At 39.4% G+C, this 24,240-nt stretch overlaps 1 protein-coding gene across 1 annotated transcript in view; it reads right to left on the reverse strand.

The window, feature by feature from the left end:
* raver2 (ribonucleoprotein, PTB-binding 2) overlaps positions 1-17,232 on the reverse strand; it is an 88,182-nt gene extending 70,950 nt beyond the window's left edge. The window contains exon 1 of the mRNA XM_056378170.1: positions 16,939-17,232. Coding sequence (XP_056234145.1) covers positions 16,939-17,211 — 273 coding nt within the window. The 5' untranslated portion in view covers positions 17,212-17,232. The remainder of the gene's footprint in view (positions 1-16,938) is intronic.
* Positions 17,233-24,240: the final 7,008 nt, after the last annotated feature.

The following is a 24,240-nucleotide window of genomic DNA, read 5'->3' on the forward strand; positions in this document are numbered from 1 at the left end:
ATTTGTTTTATCAAATAAATTCATTATTGTCAATCTTGCCAAAATTGACAAAACTGCTTGAAGTTACCAAAGTGATGACATAATCACCTATCTAAAAGTGACAAATTTTTTTCTTTCTCAATAATTATTTACGGTGTCAGGTAATTTGCAGTGAACCAAGTACTATGTTACTCAGTTAAAAAATCTGCAGTTGCACCATGCAAAATGCAATTAGATTTGGCCAGTAAATAAACTCTGTAGTGTCCGACTTCATCTCAGGACACTACTATTCAACTGCTTTCAATAACACACTGAGAATTCAAATAATCACTATGACAACTTGAATTAAGATAAATATAATAAAATGGACTCATAACACTGATCAAACCTTATTTTTGACACCTGAGCAAACTCTTTTCCTTCACAATGAACTCTTTGATGGGAAACTCCCCCAATCGCAGTAATTTGTCTCTAATGGGTAATAACGTTTAAAAAAAAAAAAAAAATTGTATTGTATTTTCAAAGATGAAAGGTGTCTCCTGTCAAGCTTATAATCACAGCAGCCCACTACACAGCACTCTAATCCACATGGACACACACAGCTTCATATGAAAGAAAGAAATCTGATTTTTTTTTTTTTTTTTTTTTTTTTTTTTTAAGAAGTGTGGTTTCCACTCTCCTGAAGAAATGGTTTTGTTCTTGCAGTGACAGCCTATGATGAAGTGAGACAAGAAAGGGAGCAAAGAGAGAGATGCAATAGCACAGCAAGAGAAGCTCAGACCCTGCCTGAATGTGTTATGAACTCCACTGCTCACTATACTAAATATGTTAGCCTTGGTGCCTTCATGATGGCTTTCACTGTTATGTAGCCTCACAGAGGTTCTGCTGCACACAAGTCAATGACAGCACAAACTGCTCAGAGCATGGCATCAAATATTTTTTTTTATATATGCTCCTGTGATATGAGCAACCTTGTAGATCCAGTCACTGTCAAACCTGTCCAAGAACACAACAGCTCCAGATCGAACACAGGAACACAGTGTAGGTGGAAAGGCTGAAGAGTGAGCAAAAGAAAAAAAAAAAAAAAAAAAAAAAAAAAAGAAGAAACAATCACCACCCACAGTGCTAAAACAACCTGCGAGCCTCAGTCTAAACTCTGACAGTGGAAAGATCACTTCAACATAGAGCAATTACTGTTAAGTGCCAGCAGAGACACAATGTAATGGCCACTGCATGATGCACATCATACAGGACTTTCAAACTGGTTTATCCTCTGTTGTACAGTGAATTCTCCACGATCTAAGTATACTGTGGTGAGATTCTCTCCCTTCTTGTCACACTGGGCCTCATGCAAGAACCACCATATGAATAGACTGGTTCTTGTGTGGAACGTACGAGTTGTTTAACAGAATTGGCATTCACCAATTTTCTTGTGTTAAGAGATTTCTCTCGGGTACAAATAAAACATCCAGATCTGGTTTACAAGTCATGTCATTGTTCACAAGGGGAAAAAAAAAAAAACACTAATTTGACCTGAAGTCATAATTCCTTAGTCTGTATGAATTTTGACACCACTTTAAATAACCAAAACTAATTAAAATAAAACATCTGAGACCATTACAATAACCACATCATCATCATCATGGCTTGCCATTTTACCCAGAGGTTTTAGATTATGATTTTTATTAATGTTTTGGCACAGAATCTTAAACATTACAGTATTTAGGAGAATTCTCTCACTCCAGCAGCTGGTTCAGGGTCTTTATGCAGTCCACTGTGCAGCATCATCCTCTGTTGCACCTGACAGTGTAACATTGCTCTAATTTGAAGCTCTGTAGATTATAATATTATCTTGTCTAATATCTCAGAGAATAGCTCTGAGACTGTCATACCCCCATGACCACCTCTCATATTAGTCATGGACCGCTTTGCCTTAGAAATACATTTATTTCGTGTGTAACCTCCTCATCTTCAATCATTCCCTCTTTATTTCTGTCACAGTACAGCGCTGGTGTGATCGTATGTTTCAGGGTCCCTAATATCCCTATTGACTCGGCTAAAGGTGTTATCTTTTTGTTTGACAATATCTGACAGCAGGATTTGAAGCTGTGCAGTGTCAAATTATTCTTTTTAATCTCTGGAAAACATTTTTTATGAATTAAACCTCTCCACACACAGAGTAGAACTGGTAGCCTTATTTAGCATTTTTTAGTGGTGTCCTTTATGCTAGTGATCACATCTCACAAACATGCACCTCCTCATAAGAGAGTTTGATGAATCCAACTTAGAACACTCATATGAGCAAACCTCGCAGGAAAAAAAGGATAAGAATATAAAAATGTTCTTGTGGCCCATAGTCTTTTCCACTTCCTCCACCCTGTCTCTCATTAAGTTACTATTCAATCTATCAAAATGCAGTGAAGAAAGCGGTGGGTTGGAGCAAATAAATAGGCTTGAATGCGGAAAAAACAGTCTTTACAGAAATGTTTAGTATTTGGGAGGAAGCGTCTGCTTGCCGCCAGCTAATGTTGCCCAAATTCAGTGTTTTTATCCACTGCTAGCTAATGCTGGCCATGTTTTGTGCTTCCATTCAAAGATGAAAACAAAGAAATGAACTCTGCATTATTGTAATTCACCAGCTTGTGGTCATGCAACGGTCAATTTTTACATTAGAGAGCAAGCTGGGTTGACATTTCCAGGACGTCATGTGGACAGATACTTCACAGAAAACATTTCCATTCCCATTTATCACATCAACTTTACGAAGAAGAAAAAAAAAACAAAATCTGCCTCAACATTTCAGGTGTTCTTATATGTACATTTTCTCTCTTTCCTCTAACCACCCATCCAGCCCACTCAGGTACACAGTGAGCAGGCATGTTCCCTATCGGTGAAGGCCATGTGAGGCAGCCCACACAGAGGGGTCAACTCGCTCGCCCTTAAAAATCAGCGCAGAGTGAGCTGTAATAGCAAAGAGGGAAACAGAGAGAGTGAGAGAGATTTTAGTTTTGGATCTGTGCTTCATGTTTATCTCTTCCATGATCCATCTGTCCTGCTACAGAAGGAAAAGGCAAGAATGGAGGAATTAGTCTGACGAGGTGAAGAGAAACCGCCTGAAACCAAAACCATGCAAAATGCATCGTTATTTGTATATAGCCGACACCCCAACCTGAACAGGTGAAAAATCTACCAGTGCAGTAAGTACAGCCTGGCTGACATTGGATTCTCGAAGCAGATGCAAATATTAATGTTTAGGAGTTTTACAAAATGCTGATGTCAGAAAGTAGTGAAAACTGCCCTTTATAACAGCCCACAGTCCAAGGTGATATATATTTTCCTTACCCGTCTTATTTACCAACATCTAATCCTCGTATCCGAGTAGCTGGAACCAGACACTGTTTTCTGTCAATTGCTTAATCTTTTCATTGACTATTTGCAGCACATTTTGACATAAACTTTACCAAACAATCATGATACAAATTCCCTTGGATTTGTTTCTGTTGTTTGGGGTTTTTGTGACCAAGAACTACAATGAGGAAGAGATTTTATAGTAAAAATAAACTTGGTGTTGTGTCATGAACAAACTAAGTAATGACTGTTTCTGCAGTAACCTAATACCGGCCAACATGTTGGCCTGGCTGGTAAGAACATTTCAACCAATTTCAAAACAGAAATCAATTTCCTCAACATAATGTGAGGTTTCTGCTCTAGAAAAAAATTTCCAAGTAAACAAAGCTTTAAGGGTTTTACCAGACTTTGTCTTTAAAATGCCAATGCACACTCGTACCATTATAAAACAGGACTGTAGACAACAATAAGGTAAATACTCTAAGAATAAAATAAGTTTAAAACATCATGGATCAAAGCATGCCTGTAAAAATACGATCATTTAGGCAAAGTGATTTAAGCCGACTGCTTCTTCTTTTATATCTGCTTATCCCTGTTTCAGCATTTGAATGTTTCATTACTCCTAATATTCTGTTTCTACTGCATCAAATTATTTTCTTTTTTTCCCCTAATCCCTTTTCTTTTTCTGGCCACACTACATGTTTCTAGGGGGGAAAAGCTGAGCTCTTGTATTAGCTAGAATTCTGACTTAAAAGTAATAGACTAAAAGAAAACCTTATTCTCTAAATTAAGGAAGAGGGAATACAAACGACAATAGAAATATTTTCAGAAAATGGAAATCAAGTGAGGTGGTAGTGAGCACTGGACAGTATGCAGACACTGACACTGACCAAGCACATTACTTGTTGACATTCAGACAAGGTTAAATCATACCTCTGTCATTCTCTCCAGTGCTGGTTTATTGTGTGGCCCTGTGCTGCTCTGTGCTTGAGCTGAAAGTTTGTCTCTCACAGCTCTGGCACATTACAAGACATTTAAAGACTATTTTTAGTCTTTGGAGTCCAAACAGTTCTGCCTCTCGTCTCAGCAACACAATTTACCAGTTGAGCAAACCATGCTGCTCTTTTAAAAAAAAAATAAAAAAAGATATTCCAGTTTGTTTCACCCTATTTCCTTTTACATTTCATGATTTACTGCCGTCTTAATAGTTGCTATGATGGTTTACATCCATTATATTCCATCATGGTCTTCTATGGTGTTCCATTTTGTTTCATTGAGATTCCTAATACACTATTTCAAAAGCTTTCTAATTAACACTGCTGTAATAGCTTTCAAACCAGCCACGGGTTCAGTAAAGAGACAGTAAGGCAAACCAGCCTACAGCTTTAAATTCAAGGAGAGCAACACACATACTCTACTAAAACTAAACACACTTACTGCAAATCATAACACCTTGATTTTTCAATTTGAGTCAACATAAAGCTACACTTTTTAACCACCACTCTAACCACTGCATAAGTAGATACAGTTAACGTCATTCCACATTTAAAAAACTCACCTGTCCTGCCCTACCACAAGTCTTCAAGACTAACAGTGATTAGATAGAGAACCTGGACCACATGTGGTCAGACGCAGCAGGGCAACCTGCTATAGTTTTTCCTTGTTCAAGGCCATTCTACACTATGCTCCTCTATATCAATATGTTGTATAGTATAACTGAGCATTTGATTTTGATCCTATACTGTTCACTCTGCTAGTTTCAACATTTCAAGAAGGTGACATTTCCAGCAAGTCCAGTCAGTACCCCAGCACCAGCCTTATCCCCAGGGCCAGTGTCAGTGCGTGCATGTGTGGATGCACACATATGCAGGCTGGGCTTGATAAGGAATGTGATAGCAGCCTTGTCCAACACTTGGTTTGACTACATAAAGCCCATAGCCATAGTGTAGGTTCATGAAGGAACGTGAATTCACTTGCACCACCCAAATCATCAGCTTCACACCTGTTCAGGTAACGAAACACTGAGCACGCAGCTCTGGACTTGCAAAACACTGCTGCTACTGCCAACTTTTATTCACTGACCAATGACTGCAATGTATGCCAAAACCAACACCCACCACCGCACCTTCACCTTATTATGCCACTTAATTTTGAGCTACTGCAGGCATATTTATATCATTGTACTGTCTGTACAGATTTGAACTGGAATTAAAGTTCTGTGAAGATTCATGTGAATGTCTTTGCGGCTTGATGCAGAAAAGGGAATTACAGGTAACCATAGGTTGTGCAGGCTAGCAGAGGAGCCAACTCACACACCTCCCAAATCTCAACAAGGCATCGTGCTGCCTGGTGCATTAAACCAGCTGCTTGGTTTCTTTTGCAAGTAGGGTTTGTAACTGAAAAGCAAAAAACAAAAGTCCATACGAGTATAAAAGAAATAGCCAAGCAAACATCTCTGGGAAACATCTGTGCACAGTCACTTACAAGCTGCCCAGAGAAGCTGTTCCAGCCCAACCAAATACACCCTGGTAGCATCAAGACCTGCATCACTGCAAAGAAACACGCATTGCTGCATCAAAGATACACCATTGCTCTATTGCCCAGCACTGGAACAAGTAAATGACTCTGAAAAGCAGCCATTTTATCACTTTTGTATCTGCAATGTGCTATGAGTCAGACAACAACACTATACTATTTTCAAGACAGTAGTTTGGGTAAATGGTTAAAGAGGCTGTCCTTCAAACAGATGACCCTGTATGAGGTTTCATTGTCCTTAAACAACACACTGAATCCTTACCAGCACTTATGTATCCAACTATTTCAAACATCCCAAGAGGCAGAACCAAAGAATTTCCCATCGCATATTCTAAGTGTCATAAGTGTTAAGATAGATTACTTTCATTTCAATGCAGTGGCAAATCTCATCCTTGTTGCCTTTCATTTGTTCTGGGCTTTGACCCCTTCAATCTTTAATACTGACAGCCTTTACCATTTACCACTAAAGGTATTTCTAATTCTTCCTGTTGCACTTTGTAAGTCGCTCTGAAGAGGATCATATTTTATACAGTGGGAAGTGCACAAGGTAATGCAAATGTGATGTGAGAAAGCCAAACCACAATGTTTTTTTTTCTCTTACTTACACACACACACACACACACACACACACACACACACACACACACACACACACACACACACACACACACACACACACACACACACACACACACACACACACACACACACACACCTCTTTTGTTCTGCAGTCACAAATGAGATGGCTTACAAACACAAACAGAGTCACTGGGGGAAAGTGAAAGAGTGGTCTATCATTTCAACTTTGTGCATGTGTGAGTGAGAGAGAAAGTGAGAGAGAGAGGTAGAGGGATATGGTAGGATTGGGGGACAAACGCACTCTGCATGGCCTCTTTACTGGCAGTAACCGTGTCCTTGACCTACTGATAGAGTGATATATGCTACAGAGAGAGAACAGAGGATGAAGCCGAGGTCTGCCAGAAAGCAGAACACTCCTCCAACACTCATCTCTATGTGGTTTGAAATTATTAGCATTACAATAACCACATCATTATCACTCACATTTATAGAGCTGCTATAATAGCTCTGAATTCATACCAGTGATTTAGTGGTTTTATGAGCAGTGTAACCTGATGTAGTCTATCAGCAAAGGAGAGCTAATATCTTATATGTAGATACAAGACAAAACCTGGATTTTTATATTGGATGATGATACATTATTTATATAAACAAAATGTCTATCTCTTAAAGAAAATTAAGGAATCATTTTTCTACGTCCATTTCCATTTCACTATTCAGGGCTCAAAAACACTTTAATGGAAAAAATCTAATGTTGTTCATATTAAAAAGGCATGAATGGCATCTATCAAACAGTGTAAAATGTTCTTGTTCCCTCATGCTTTCAACAAATCTATAACAGCTAGCAATCAGTTACACAGAGACAGAGACATAGAGTCTATATGGGCGGGTGGGTGCTTGAGTGTGTGTGGGTGAGTGTGGGTGGGTGAGTGTGGGTGGGTGGGTGGGTGTGTGGGTGGTTGAGTGAGAGCGAGAGAGAGAGAGAGACAGGTGGCTCAAACCATGCACAGCACGGATCACTGGCCCATCAAATGCCTGCCAGGAGAGCTTCTGAGAAAACATGCACACTCGCATATTGTGAGCAGACAACCATAAACACACAGACGTGCAGACATCTCTTTATCTTTCATCCTTCATTTCTCTCAAAAAAATTCTGAGTTACCACACCTTGCATTCTAGTTTAACATCCTCGCTCTGCAGCAGCAGAGGTACAACTCCTCGATTTAACAAGTTCCTTTTTATTCTCTTGCTCTTCTGTTCTTCTCTCATTTCCTCTACATGCAGGCCAACCCCCTCTTTGCTAGTTGCCTCCTAACTTGTTGATGTTGCATAATATATCCACCTTTCAGGTACAGTAAGTGGGTAAGGATACTACTTGTACCTTACCTAAGCATGCACTGACTCATTAAAGCACAAACTTCACAATCTGGTCAGTAGCTCTTCTAAGCACCTTTCAGGTAGCACAGATTGGGATAGAAGTACTGGCATACAGTAGGAATTTGTACGAGTACTCAAGTACTCGTTGTTGATGTAACTATTCGAGTAGCATTTCACTACTCGCGCACATGTTTTTGGCTGCATTAGTTCAACTCAGTTGGCGTGCAAATAACATGCAGTTCAAGATATGTGGCGTTAAACTTGCATATCATGTTCTCCGACAGCCACACAGCAGGCGTGGTCAGGGAGGTCCGTGTCCGACTGCAAACGCAAGCTTAACATTCCGCTTGTGTTTCCAGTCGGACACGGACCTCCCATATTTCTTTTTTTTTTTCTATTTTATAAATGGTAAATAAATAAATAAAAAAATTATATATACATTTGCGAGTAATGAGTACTCGAATATTGAATTTACTGAAAATGCCCATCCCTAGTATACAGAAACCTACAATTAGTTTGTGCCTAAATCAATGCTATTAATATTAAGTACACAATACACCAAAATGTATAATATTCATCATCTTATGACATAGATAACAGCAGATTCACTACTCTGATTACTCTTTGACTGCTAAATGCCTTTTCCAATGGAGTTTGGCTTTAGGATTCATTATATGCCATTAGTTTCTGAATACATGTTTTGAAGGCTAGAGCTCAGCATATCATTCACAATCATCTTTATCAGTTGTTAGTCAGAAAATTCAGAGTAAGAGAGTGTGGGTGGAGCTGAGGTGGCACAAGCAATAAGTAGTCATCACTGTGAGGTGTGATTGACTCAAACAAAGCATGTCTCAAAATAAACTTCTCTTTATACCTTAATAATTCCTCAACCGGACATTATTCAAAACCACCAAGACAAGCATTAATAAATTAAATGACCATTTATTACTATTAAAACTTAATTCGTTGTTAGGAAAAGGTACTGGCTTTGAATTTTATGTGGGAAGTTGGTGGACCACTGCTTGGTCAAAAGATTATGTATATCCACTTCTTATTTTCACCCTGTTTACATGTTACTTAAATAGAGGAGCTGGTTGATTTGATCTCAGCAAGGAAGGAACCATTGGGCTTAGGGAAGCAGGTGGCTTGCCCTGAGACAGGACTGATTCTGCTGTCAGCCAGTACGACCGCACCTCCCTCCCCTCTCCACACCCACCCGTCTCTGCTTGGCTCAGGCCCTGAAGCGACTGGGCTCAGATTGGAGGTTATTTCCCCCACTGAGCTAACAGTCACTGCTCCTCACATATCAGCAGCGTCCTTCAGACATCAGGTCAAAACATCATTTAAAAATGCTCGTTATTTTTGTATGAGCTGGCCTGCAGTAATCAGTGTGTGGGGATGTGCCAGATGATATAAAAATCAAAATATACGTTTACAATATGTGTTGACAAAGGGAAGCAACAGTCTACACTTGTGTGCAGAGATCTGGTAAATCCTAGCCTTCAGGTAAACAACACAACCAAAAAAAATTATTATTTTACCTGGGTGGTGAAGACTGCTGAAATATTTGGCTTTTACGTTAATGTCAGAAATCTTTTAACTATACTCAGAGGACAGTTTTAGCACCAAGTTACAGCATGAAGCATCATCATGGCAGCAGAAAAAGCACAGCAACTGCAGAGATATGTGGAGACTGGCAGAGAAGCTCTTAGACATAAAAGCTAAATGGCCTCTTGGAGTCATTTGTGCTCATAAACCAAGGCGCCAGTGAAAGCACTGAGCACATCAACAGGCTGGATGTGGGAAAGTTACTGTCTTCTATACTTTGGACACATTCTTGTACTAATACTGACTTTAAACAATCAAAGCAGCTTCACAATACTGGACTCATATACTAAGCATTTGGTCAAGTGTTTTAGTTTGTAAAATTGCATCATATCATATAAACAAAGATTTTAAATATAATTTAAATAACAGCTTTGTAATTGCTTTATTTAGAATATCTGTAAGGTGAAATAAAAATAATGTTTTCAATAATAATTTCACCTGTAACTGAAATATATGCAACTAGATTTGATGAAAATATATTCAAATTGACCATCTTGAGTTAAAACTGTAACATTACATTAACACTGTTGTGTATGGCTGATGCTGAAGTATGAATAAATTGAATGTTAAAATATGTAAAAAGATTGAAAAGAATTGATAGTCAATGCATTTAATACATTTTCACTTCACACAAATCACATGCTAGTAACAAATTCAAAAAGATAACTTGCTCTTTGTTTCATATCATTATGAAATAAATACTTCTTGGGAGAGGGAGGTTGGCACTAAGTAGACAATCTTATGCAATCTTAATCAATCATTAAGACAGTCATTTTGGCCTCTGTAAAATGACAATGACACTAACTGATAGATTGACCGAAAGTATAAATAATGGCAGGCCTGGATAAAGTACATAATGCTGCTGTTCAGCTGAGCATGTAGTGGTGGCATTTTTGTCTTTTTTATTCTGACAGAATGACAGTCCTGTGGGTAGAATAAAACTCCTAAAAGTGATTTATGAAAATAAACCACTGATACAAGGGAGGATGGATAGCTTCATTCTGTTAGTTCCTACTCTGCCATCAGCATCTTGCAAGAGTCATTGAAACCTGTCAGACTGAGCATTGTGCAGTATTTACACACTCTTTAGGCAACACTTTTTTACATTTACTGTATTCTCTTTCGTATGGCTTACTCTTGTCATTTTTATCTGACTGAGGCATTTGCCCCGACAGAGCTGCCACTGACTGGATTTTATTTTGTTGTTGACTTGAATATATGAGGTCAGATGTTTCTGTCAGAATTTGATTACATAGTGCATCTTCTGAGTGTAATCATTGGGTTTGAATCAGTGTGGAGTATTACGTCTCCTCTCTCCTCTCGTCCACAGGAAACTCGAAACATGCAAGCCAGACCCATTTTAAAATGATCTCCCCCAGCTCATTACGCCACCCTCACTTCCAAAAATCACACTTCAAATGTTTGATCAGTCTTAATTTATGTATTAAAAGCATCTTGCCTAATTTCAAGTCTGAGCTGCTGAGCACTGAGGGTGAAGAACTCCAGTAAACAGGGACCAGCAGGATCCTGAACTACTAACAATGTCAAACGCCCCTCCCGCTCTCTCTCACACTAACACAAACAAAGACACAACCACGGCAGCACTTGTGAACAGCAGGTGCTCATAGCTTGCAAAGTCCGATCAGAATCTAACCAACACTATGAGAGAATGTCAAGAGGAGGAATGGAAATGCAGAGACTGGTGAGACATTTTCTTACTGGAAGTTATAATGGCTCTTCTGAATGAAGCTGTATAATGTAGCTCAACTAAGAAAACTACTTATTTCTCTTTAGCCTTTTTTCCCAATTTTTCACCACATTCTTCCTGCACTGGTCCAGTCAACGCATTTCACTCTCTTGCTAGGTTACTCCTGAACCTTTTCTCCAGTAAGTGCAATTCCCATTTTATTCCCAAAACATTTAATCCATGCATGCTGCCACCCTACCCATGGGATTACAGGTTATAGAATACATGTAGGTAAGTGAGACAAAAAAAATATATAGGATAACCAAATAACTGTATCAATTACTCAAACATAAGCCATGGGAAAAAAAAGGGGGAAAGGGAAATGCTGTCTGCTGTAATAGCACATTTATGGGGTCCACTCTACTCTCTATCAAGGGGTTCCTGTAGATTCATAAAAAGGGCCGTCATTTCATAACAACGGTTCTAAAGGTGCTCTGAGTGCGTCTTTAATTTTCTCTAGCTTTAAGAAATACATAACATCTTTGACCCAATGAGAAAAGGATGGAGGAGCGTGTTGCTTCCATTTTAAAAAAGGATCAAATATCTTGGAAGGGGTGTAGTGAAAGCTATGACCACATAGGTTTTATTTGGTAGGACAGCACAGGACTCCTTTGATGTTAAACCAAAGAGGGCACAGACTGGATCAGGGTCAAATGGGATTTCAAACATCTCACTAAAAGCTTTAAAAATTGAGAGATTCGGATACAGCAAGAACATGTGCATCAAGTCTGCTGGCTGGCCTCTACAACAAGAGCAAAATGACTCAAACGTTCAGATAAATTTTTGCTAATCTAGCATTAGTAAAATGCTAGCTAAGCCATGTTTAGTGGATGTAGACGATGTGTGTACCAAGTCCAAGGAAGAGTCCCATTGGTCAGCTGTTAAAACTACACCAAGATCAGAGCCCTAAGCTATTTTTAAATGTTCAATGGGGTGTGGATTAATGTTGTTAATGAGCTCATAAATCTGCGATATCAGTCCTTCACAGTACAGGAGTTCAAGTCAAGGATACGGTCGATGTGATTTTATGGGCTTATCTGGAAATGAATTAGTCTGGCTGTGTTATATGTGATTTTGCTTACATTTTCCATACCATAATATATACTGAAAACATAATCATCATGGTCCTCAACTGGTTCAACATTATATTCTCCAGCCAAGTTCATTTTAAGTCACCTACATGTTCGAGGGCCACGGCTAAATTGTGCCATATAATGAGTAAATAAGTAACCTGTATTAACTTGTTGATTTATCCTGGTTGTAATAACAGTCAGTCTAACAGGTGCATCTTGAATGCTACTAGAGCCCGACCGATTTAGCGGTCGGCCAATTTTATCGGCTGATATTGGCCTTTCACAGATATATCGGTGTTGGCGCATATATTCTCCGATATGCGCTAATATGAATACTTTTATTAAGAAGCAATAATGCAGTGGAAATATTCGGGTCAAGTCAAGTTATATAGGCAGCTTTTTATGTATATTTGATTTTTTGTTTTCATTCGAGTTAAATATATATATATATATATACATATATATATATACATATATATATATACACATATATATATATATACACATATATATATATACATACACACACACACACACACACACACACACAATTTGTTCTTATATTTTTTTTATTTATGGTTATTTATTTTTATAGTTATTTTATTTAATTCTCAGTGAAGTTTACCGTTTCAGTGCACTGATGTCATTTTGGACAATAAAGTTTAAGTGTTTATATATAATCGACCAATATATCGATATCAGAATTTTTTTTAATCCCTAATATTGGTATTGGCACAAAAATTCCAATATCGCTCAGGCTCTACCACAAACATCTGCAAACCCCTGAGGTGACTAATGCCACAGTAAACAGCTAAATAACAACAATGTGCACACATGGGCACAGTGATGACGGTGATGAAGGCTGCCCACTGTCAGGAGGGGTAGATTTCATGAACATCTGCTACTGACACAGACACATCACAGCATGTAAAGCAAAAGGAGGAAGTGGGTGGAAAGAGAACAGCTCAGGCGCACACTGCTTTGTCACATTTACATATATTTGTGTTTACCTGTACATATGCAAATACAACTGCACTCACACACTGCATGGTGTTGAAACGAAAACATAAACATATGTACATATAGTCCACAGCTTGCATAGGTTTTGTCTGCTTCTAAGAAGCTGAATAGTTCAAGAATTTATCAGAAGACCTTGGGAGCTTATCTCCTCCCAATGCACAAACACACACTACCAATTTTACCTTCTTCTACATCTGAAAATATGTTTTTACACTACACTTGGATTTAATGAAACTTAATTTTTATTCTTTTTGAAATAAAACAGAGCCTGGGGTGAACAGTTGGGGCAAAATTTTTGCTCAAAACCTCTAAAGTTCACAGTTCAAAAAACAAACCTAAAAAGGAATACTTCCAACTTGGTCATTTGTGACTGGGAAACCATTAATGGATCATGTCCAAGGTTGGGATCTGATAATCAGATTCCCTATGCTCCAACACTAACACTAATCTCTTGTCAGACTCTTTTTTCCTCCTAGTTTAGCTTTCATGAATATGGCATCAATAATTTAAGCTTATCAATTTAGTAGTTCTGAATCAGTACCTACAGTATTTGGAGCAAGTAGTTCATGAAACATAGTGTGTAAAATGTAAGTATGACACACCTGTTATTCCGATGTGTAAAATATGTACAGAAATCAGCGCACTGCTTCTACAGATCAACTGACTTTGAGTTTTAGTTACTTATATTTTTGAGTCAAAATGCTACTGATAACATTACAGTGAACCCAACTTTTTTAATAAAATGGTATACAATATAAAATGCTGATGACTCTGATCTAAGCAGGATAGTGTCAACATCAAAAAGAATAAAAATCCAATCTCACATCCATCATTCTTTCAAAATGGCTCTCCCTGCTTGTCCCTCAACTACTTCTCCCACCCTCTATTCTTTCCTTTACGTTCTTCTTTTATCCCTCCTTCACTTCTTCTCGTCTCAGCCAGCTCTTCTGATTTCTCTTCCTCCCCCTAGATGAGTACTGTCAGCAGAGCCATACCCCTGACACAGTGCACCATACTCTCTAAACACACACACACACACACACACACACACACACACACACACACACACACACACACACACACACACACACACACACACACACACACACACACACACACACACACACACACACACTCTGGGATATAGTGTTCGCTAATGGGGCAGCCGGTATGAGGGGAATGGGAGATGAGTCGGCTGGACGTTGTTGAGTCCATCAGACAGGTTATGTAAGACAGTGACGAGGACTTTCCTTCACCATAAATCTATATCCGTATGGAAGATATTCTAATGTCAACACCTGCACTATGAATATCACTGGATTCCTGAGCTGGACCAAGCAAGACTAGCTATAGTCTTTAAACCCTGTGCACTACTGAAACATATGAATACTGATACTGGTTAGGATAACCGATTAATCTTGATTATTCTTTTGATTAATTAATTAATTAACCACTTAGCCTGTAAAATGTCAGAATATAGTGAAAATGCCAATCACAACTTCCAAGAGCACAAGGAAGTGTTTTGAGATGGCTTTTTCATCCAATCAACTTTTGGGAAAGAAGAAAATATTCACTTTACAATGATTAAAACATAAAAGCAGCACATCTCTACACTTGAGAGGGTGGAATGAGAAAATTCTTTATCATTCTGTAATAAAAGACTTGGAAGATTGGTTTTTAAAATTTTGTATCTTTCTATTCCATAATTTATTATTCAACTTGTCATTTAACTGATATACAGACATAAGCAGCCTTTCAGGCAGAAATGAACAGCAGCAGATGGACCAGTCAAAACCACAACACAGCACTCAAAGAACGTGTTAACCATTTAACAATGTGCAATGTGTTATTCTGTTATTGATGGTTACAACATTTGAAAGAGCTGGGATGTGGATAACTGCTCATTTCTGTCTCCCTCGCAGATGTATCTTCAAGCATAAGATCCATAGCCCGATATGTCGATTCAACAGTATCACTACCAGTCAGTAACTCGCACTGTGTAATGTCAAAGAGTGTGAACTTCCCATTTCAAACGGATAGATTTACGTTACGTTCAGCTGGGCAGATTTCATGCAGCTCTGCTCTCCAACTGCTCTGCTTAGACTCACTAAACATATCACGCTCCATCTGACACATGAATAATGTGGAAAATACAGAGAGAGAAATTCCCCTTCTGCTGCTTCACCTGATCCAAGTGACTTTTTCCTCTCTCCCGTCCGTTTCTCATTTCTCACACACACCACGCAGTCGCACTCTTTCACACTCCCTCTCTCCTTCTCCTAACACACATTAACTGCACACAAACACCCGGCAGAGAGCTGGCTCTCTTTTGCAGTGTGCCTCTTTCTAAGAATGTTTAGTGCTACAACCCTGAAGGAACACACCATCAGCGCCTTCCACATGCAGCCTCATGAACACTTGCATGCTGACACAAGTGATGAATCACACTTAGGGAGGAATCAAACAGGCCATGAAGTCATAACAGTGAAGTCTCTCTGGTCTTTGACAAGAAACATGCATATGAAGATCTTGCGCGTACAACAAACATACAAGATAAACTGACTGAGCTGCTTTTGCCTCCATTAAAGGAATTTGATTATAGCAAAGTGTTTACAACAAGCCAGAAATCATGTTTTGAAAACATAACAATCCAAGTTAGGTAAACAGTTGTCATTTTTTATATTGTTCAAAACAATACTTGTATAACACTAATAGCATAAGAGTGAAATTTAACTGTACAATACTGTATGGTATGGAACACATTAAGTTTACCACATGAACTGATTATAATGTTAGCTGTTATTGTACATGTCGTATACTGCAATTTATGCTGCAAAAAGTCAGGAAAAGGATAAAAAAAAAAGGTAAGATGGCAACAACTGCTTGAGAATGGTAAAAAAAAGCAGATCAATGTACTGCTGCGTGCAAGTATTGAAATTAAAATGTGTGTTAATTTACCTCAACCTCATATATCTCCCATGTATTTTTGATGCAAGTACAGGGGCATGAATACATTTACCCTGTCCTAAAATGGTGTGTAAACCAATGTGCAAATCAGAAATGTTACAGCATGATCATGTTGCACATAACTCATTTAGAAACATAAGCATTCACATTTTGGTTATGCTTCTAAGTGTAATACACGATGCTTTTTGATGCTGTTCATGTTTTGTTTACATCAACCTTAAATTGTTTACCTTTTGTGATCAAATAAAATTCTGTTTCATATTCTCAGACTACAGTATGTGAACTGTCATTTATGTGGTCAGAGAACAGTCTTTAACTGCTGAATGTAACTTTCACTTTCTTCAACATTAGAGTGATGGTGTGCAAGTAAACAAGAAAATTTACAACACACCCACTGCCTGCCAGTGATCCTGAAGTAGCTAAATGTGAGAACCTTCCAAACAAAATCCATAGAGATGTGGTTTGAAAAAGAGGTTAAAATACTAAGCAAAAGGCAATTTTAGGTCACTGCACCTCAGTATCATTAGTAGCATCAAACAGGTCTCTATTAACACGAAACAGTACAGATTAAACATCCTGAAAAGTACGTCAGTCAGTACAAACTAAACTGATGAACGCGCTATAAGTCTCAATGTGTGCAAAAACTGAAAACCAACAGAACCACGCTACTTTTCTCCCAGTTTTCCGATGTAAACTAACGTGTACCTGATTAGTGGTGTCAGGCGGCAGGTTCTTAATGAGGATTTTCCTCCTGTTGCTCAGCTCCTGGCGAGTTTTGGCCAGCCTCTTCTCGATCTCCTCCGGCTCCAGGTCCGGCAGGTCGCGGAGGCTAATCCCCGGCTCGGAGGACTGCGCTGCCGCCGCCTCCTCATCCTCCGGCTGACGGTTCTCGGGGCTGTCCATCTCCGGGGAAAGTGCGCTCTCCCGGGCTAGAGAAGAGTGAACGCTCGGCGGCTGGATGGATGAGGCTGCCGCCATCTTGGGTAGCTGAGAGAAAAGTGAGAGAGAGAGAGAGAGAGAGAGAGAGAGAGAGAGAGAGAGAGAGAGAGAGAGAGAGAGAGGTGTGCATTAGTAAAAAGAGAGAAATTACCCCCCACCCCCCCCGTATAAAATGCAAAAAAAAAAAAAAAAAAAAAAAAAAGAGGCAATTTTAATGAGTAAATTAAACCTATAAGTGTATTTATTAATTTCGGAGCAAAATATTATTTTTTATTCACTTACTAACCCTATTTTTTCTATTTGCATAGTAATTGATTGATATACATGATCTTGACCTTATTATGTCATGTTTGAATTGTTGCAGGTTACTGTTGTCTCTGACAATATGTTAATTTACATGTAAAATGAGCGTTTCAGGAAGCAGGAGCTAATGGATGACATTGTTTATTATGGGCAGTTTGCCGCTCTTGTGGTTTCTACCACGTCGAGCTGCACTTCGGACTCCTGGCGACCCCAACAGTCTGCTGAATGTATAGGAGCCAATTAAGACCCGTCAATACGCCATCACGTCATCAAACTAACGTAGGCTTCTCAATTATTGATAAGTGATCAAGTACTGTGGATCTTGCTTGATTTTTGGTTACGGCATCACTCATTTGAATCTATTTCAATTTTTTAAACAACAACGAGGAGTGAAGTGTTGACTATGTGCATTGTTCACAGCACTGAAGTGGTTAGTGTATGTACAATATTGTACATTTGCAGACAAAGAGACTCAGTTCTTATTTTTGTTCTGTAGTCTAATTAACACATTTCTTCTTTTGGTCAAAGACAGAGAGAAAGACATTCATTGGAGAATATCTCGAAACCACCAGAGCTTTCCTGTTCCCCATGTGCATAATGTGACCATGAATGGCTGTGTGCCTTCCCTCCTTTCTGCCCAAGTCATCCAGTGAATGCCAACTGAGCCTGCCTGCCTGCTTGCCTGCCCACCGTGGGTGGAAAGCTGCTCCTGGCAAACACAAGGGGAACAGAGCTCCCTGCCGAGTCCTCACAATGCCTATGTAGCTTCCGCAGGCTGCACGAGTCTCTGACAGACACACACGCTGTATACTCACACTCATAGGATGCATTCACACTCATGTAGGAACACAAACATGTCAACAAGCACACATCAACCCACTTAGGAAATATTTAGAGCGCGATTATGCAGGGGCCTGTAAGAGACGGTGAAATCATCCTCCATCATCCAAACTCCATGTTCTCTCTCGCCATCTGTGTTAAGTGCTTCTTGGCAAATCGGAGTCCAGACAATCACAGTTGTCAGTGGGTGAAATGATCTCACATTGCCAAGTGGCTGAAGCTGTGTAACTGAAACACACCGACTGTATGTGCACCCTTTGTATGAATATTTCAATAAAGCTTACGCTCAGTCCATTCCAGAGCTGTAAGGCTAAAGGAAAGGGCAATTTGTGTAATTTCACATAAAAGTAATAGAGGATGAACAGTATTTTTTTTCCTGTGAAAGACACGTGTTCATGACTCAGTTTTATGCTAAAAATCCAAGTCAAACATATGATGTAGTCCAAATGAAGAGGTTACAAATGCTCCTCCACCAGCATATAAGCAGTTTTTATTGTTATTATTGTTGAAAATATGAGTAGGCAGCACTAGATTAAACTTGTTAAAACAGACAGTGGAGCTTTGTATTCATCTATTTGCTGATCAACAGAAAATGGATGGAAAATTTGGATAACTGATTAATTATTTCACTAATTTCTCCAGTACCAAACATTCTCTGGTTCCGTTCCTCAGTTGTGAGGGCTCGCTGCTTTACTGTGTCAGATAGTAAACTGAATGCTGTATCTTTGGGTTTTATGATGGTGGATGGACAAAACACCACATAAGAAGATGTTATTTCATTTTCTGGGAAAACTCAATGGGTACTATTTTCTTTTATAGAAAAACTATTACTCAGTTAATCCAGACAAACTTTAGTTGCAGCCCTAATACAACATAACATTTTGAAGGTTAATATGATTCTCTTCATATCAGGTTTAATCATGTACTCCTGATCAACAGCAGGTTTTTTTTGTTAAGACTGTCCCATGTACACATAGCACAAACCTATGTCCTCTGACAAATGCTCCTGACCAACATGAATCTTATATGCAACCATGTCCAACAAACTCTGCAATCAACTGAAACAAAGACATTTTTTTATACTTGAAAAACACTGAGGAGAAGTCAGTTTTTGATCTATCTGTAGCTCATTCAATAGTCGGTGCCTACTGACAGATTGGGGGACATGAATCATTGAGCAGTGGTTCTCTGAAAAGACAGCAAGGACTTGCTTGTCACTTTCACAGGCTGATTTTGGAGACGCGTGAATCACTCCACTAAGTGCTAAACAACGTTTCCATGAGAGAACAATTAATTTGTTCTCTCAGTCCCCCTGGCACACACACATGCCAGAACTGTATTACACTCAAGGACACACTCCAACAAACACATACGCACGCACATGCATTAACTCATGTCAGTCTACAGCCGCCCTGCACAGTGACACAAACTCTGTATCTTTCAAAGTGTTTTACCTAAGCGCAAGTCAAAACCCATAATAGTTGGCTATGCTTCGCAAACCAAGGGAAAAAAAAAAAAAAAAGATGTTAGTCCCTCTCCATCTAAAACACAAGAGCCCTGCTGGTGCTTCAGCATGTCAGCCAGTGATTCACAGCCTTTCGGAGTGGGTGGGAGTAGAGAGGAGAAGAAGAAAGCGGGAAAATGTTCACCGCTGCTCACTGGGACTAAGAGTGTGAGGGCGTGGGTGGGCAGAGTGGCTGAACGGGCAAAGCAGGCACCTGGGATGTGCTCAGTGGGCGTGAGGATGGGATGAGAGGGGAGGAGAGGGATTTAAGAGTTCGGGGGGATGAACCCTAAATGGCAAAGTGGTTCATTGTGCATGGGAGTTGACGGTGAGTGTACATCCTGTGTGACTATGGACATCTCTCCCTGCAATCCTGTCGGGGACGCGGGAGGAGATGTAAAAATGGACTGCATGCTCTCCCTCCATTTATGCTCTCATACATGATAACAGATGCAGTGTGGTGGTGGTGGCATGGCTTCCTTTCTCTTATAGCATTGAAGAGATTAAGGGACATGTGACCTACTAAAAACAGCTGACTTGAACCCACAGGGACAATATGCACGAGAGTTCCCTGTCCAATTCATGTCCTAATTACAGTGGTCATAAGCATACCTCTAAACCAGTGCGTCAGGGAGGCAACTTTTATGTGGCCAGCAAGTGAGTCAGTAATGAGAAAGTTGCATCTACATCTACTCTCCAATTTCAACCCAAGCAAAACTCAAAAGTGCAATTCTTTTAATGTCTTGATTCCTCTAAAACGGCCCCAATTCATTTTGTTAAACAAGGTAGTATTAATGCACAGTTGAACATTATGATCAAATCCCTCTTTGGCATATTGCTGTAAGGTTCATGTTATGTTTTCAGTTGTTGCACACATTTTCCACACATTTATAGCAAAACCCACATGATAGGACATAAAGCGCCGTCTGTCAAAGTGACTTCAAAGTTCTATAAATTGCTATCATGCAAGACTTAAGATGATCACAGTGCGAACATGTGTTTGGGAAACTGGGACTCTGGACTGCACAAAAATATGCTGCTAGTGCATGTCTGCCGTACTAGTTGGCAGGGCTGAGCGACTGACTGAAATGACCCGAGGGTGCTTGGACACCGAGCTCAGTGCTCTAATTCACAGTGTTTCGCTGGCAGGGAGCAGCAGGCAGCTTGAGAGAAAGAAGGAGAGCAGAGGAGATACAGTGGCAGTGGAAAGGAGACAAAGACAGGGCTATGCAGAGGAGGTATGAATGAAAGCCGACGAACTGATGGGGTTTATGGGACATGTCGACAGGCTGACAGAGACGTGGGGGGAGAGCTCTGTCTCTCCTTCAGCTCTCCACAGTGATGAACTACTTCCCTGCTGATGTTCAGTAAACTGAGAGCCCAGTGTGGCCATCGCTATTTTCACTATCCACCTCAAGGAGAAACAATTTACTTAGCTGCACTCTATGACCTTCTTTTAAAATAGACAAAGACACTGTACCTTTTCAGGAACCACCTATATTTACCTATTCTGTTGGTCATTGAAATTAAATGTGAGATTTTAAAAGATGTGATCAGATGAAAGTATCAAAGATGACTGACCATACAAATTCACAGAAGCTCTGTGTTAAATTATTAAATAAAATCGTTTCAATATGCTACAATCACAGTCCAGGTGTATCTCTCAGTATTAAAATAACTTGCTCACTGCATTGATGGTTATGTCATATACTGTAGCAGAGAGACTGGGAGCTGTAGTCTTCTCTTCCATCTCTATGGCGTCTAAAACAGGAACATAAATATCTTATTCCTTCTTTTTCTAAAATGTTGTAATGCTAAATAACAGGGTGATGGATAAGGTAACATGTTGGTGTTATTTTGGGGAAGTTATGATACTAAGTATGGGGAGATGGGGAAGGACATGCACCAAAGGTTCCCAGTCAGACACCAACTGGAGCTTTAAAAGGTTCATGTTTGGCACCTTAACCTCTAGGTCTTGAGGGCAGTCCTGATTTCTCCTTTCTAAAAAGGAAAACAAACACTTAAACAGCACACTGCTCTTTGCCCCCAAACCAAAGAAGCCTCTTGTTACGTTGTATCAGCACCATGTTGCCTCTCCATCTGTGGCTGTTTCCCAGATCCCCTGGCAGGAAACGCTGTAGGTACAGAAAAAACCCTCATAAAAAAATCATAGGTCTTCCAGGCAGTATGTACCACTATTCCTTCACCCACAAATTGCATGACCTATGTCCAACAGCTTCAAACATAAAAAAAAAAAACACTATCCTTGTGGAACTAAGTGCAGATTGTGGCTGAAAAACCATTTCATACTCTGAAATGCCCCATTTCTTGAAGTAGGGGTGAAGAGCTAAAATGGATATAGGAGGTTGGGATTTCTCAAACTTTACCAAGTCAGAAATTTTCTTTTCTACAAAAGCCATAGACCTCTGGTCCTTTGGTCCCTTTCTGTATTGTTATCTTGGCAGAAAAAGCAAAGGCTTTTGCTGACCCAATACTGAGATTTAACCACTGATTGTTAAATCTTAAAATATTCTCCAATGACATTTTGATGAACTGTAGAAGAATTTTATTTAATAACGCATATTGTGACTGTATCAATTCCTGTTAGAAATTCTCACCATCTGCAGAGTTATTTGTAGAACATATTAAATCATTTTTACTGATGTAGTACTCTTTCAACAGGGTGGACACTGACACAGATGGATCTTCATGTTAAAGGATTGTCTCTCCATCTATTGGGTCAGACAGTTATCCCAGTTCGACAGCAGTAGAAGCAGACAGCTCTGCGAATCATTAAAAATGCTCCCTACCAAACAAGGCCAAAGCCCTCTAAAGAACAGCAATTTTGAGTGAAGGTGTCCTGAATGTCCCTGCATGAACCAGAGAGAATAATTAAGGCTGAAGAGGCATCAGACAATATTACTCAGCTGTCAGCGAGTAGGAATACAGGGCCAGGTATTGAAACAACACACAAAATCCCCAGCAGATAATCTCCCTGGCTTATCGGTGCAGGGCAGGTTGTGGGTGACCTGTTCCATAACCTCTTACAATAAGAACAAAATGGCTCAAATGACAATAGAAAAACACAATTAGCAACATGTGGGACAAAATATCAATGAGGGGATTATTGTTTAACTGTAGAATTTGTGTTTTTGCATTAAATGAGAAATCGGTGGCACTGTAAATACAAAGCAATACTTTCTTGGGTTCTGCATGGACATGGTTGTTCTTCAACTGTTCGTCAATTTCCACTAACAGTCGACACCAAAATGACAATCGATTATCCAAAATATGATTTCTTTCCATGGACAAATCTTTGCAGCTCTGAGATCAATAGCTCTGTTTGTTAAAATAACCTGACATCAGACTTGACTTCATTTTGGGGATCTATGAACCCAGCTAAAATCTACTGAGGCTTTAAAAAAAGCCCGGCAGAACAAGTCACCGTTCAAATTTCTAAATAAACATCAAACAGCCAACAAACAAATCCATTTTCACCAACAGCGGGTAGCTTTTTACATCTATATGCTATGATACACACACTACATGCAAACAGCCCAGCACCAAACATAGGACAGAACGAGTTGATTTAGCATAGCTAAACTTTAATATTAGCACAGCGAAAGTTTAACGTTAGCTAGCTGGACAAAAAACCGAACACCTAACTTGGACGCAAGGGAGAGTTTAGGATGCATGTTTTTCTCACGAGTTGAAATAAATGAATAAAACAGCGAATCTTTGACTTACATTCATCATCATGTGCCCAGAAACACGACTCCAATGGTATAATCTTGCTCCTGTCTCCTGGGGGTGCTAAAAGGTGAGGTCCTACGTTTGCTAACATGTTAACTATAACAACTTCTTAAAGGATAATGTGTTAAGTTAGTGTTTCTCTGGCGGTCGCGGCGTTCTTCGTGTTCTTAAAAAGCAACTAAATATAAATAAATGACAGTTGTCAAAACTGGGTAGATGGTTTCCAAGATTTAAACCTTTCAAGCTTTTTGCTACATCCCAATCAATGGTGGTGCAACAGGTGTTAAGATTTTAACTATGGAGAACGTTTCTTGTGACATCACTCATTGGGGCGTGGCTTGAACTGCAACATACTTTTAAAGGGTAATTACACCGATTTTATACATTTAAGTCTCTTAACTGGTCTTGGGAAGTACTACTGAATGTGTGGGGGGGAAATTGTATAGATGAAGGTTTTTGTGGCTCCAGAGGGAGCTGCATTAATTCTTATAAACTGCCTAATATGATGTCACTTGAGGCAACACTGGTTAGGGCTGTTTTTCTGACTAGGGGATGTTGACAAATCACAGAAAGTGGTTAACCCTAGTGTTGACCTTGTAGTCACACCTGATAAACAGCCTAAACTAGCTTTGTTGGGTTATGTATCTGTAGCAGTTCATGGAGCCAAC

The sequence above is a fragment of the Seriola aureovittata genome, chromosome 6 (assembly GCF_021018895.1).
Source record: "Seriola aureovittata isolate HTS-2021-v1 ecotype China chromosome 6, ASM2101889v1, whole genome shotgun sequence".
Lineage (NCBI taxonomy): Eukaryota > Metazoa > Chordata > Actinopteri > Carangiformes > Carangidae > Seriola > Seriola aureovittata.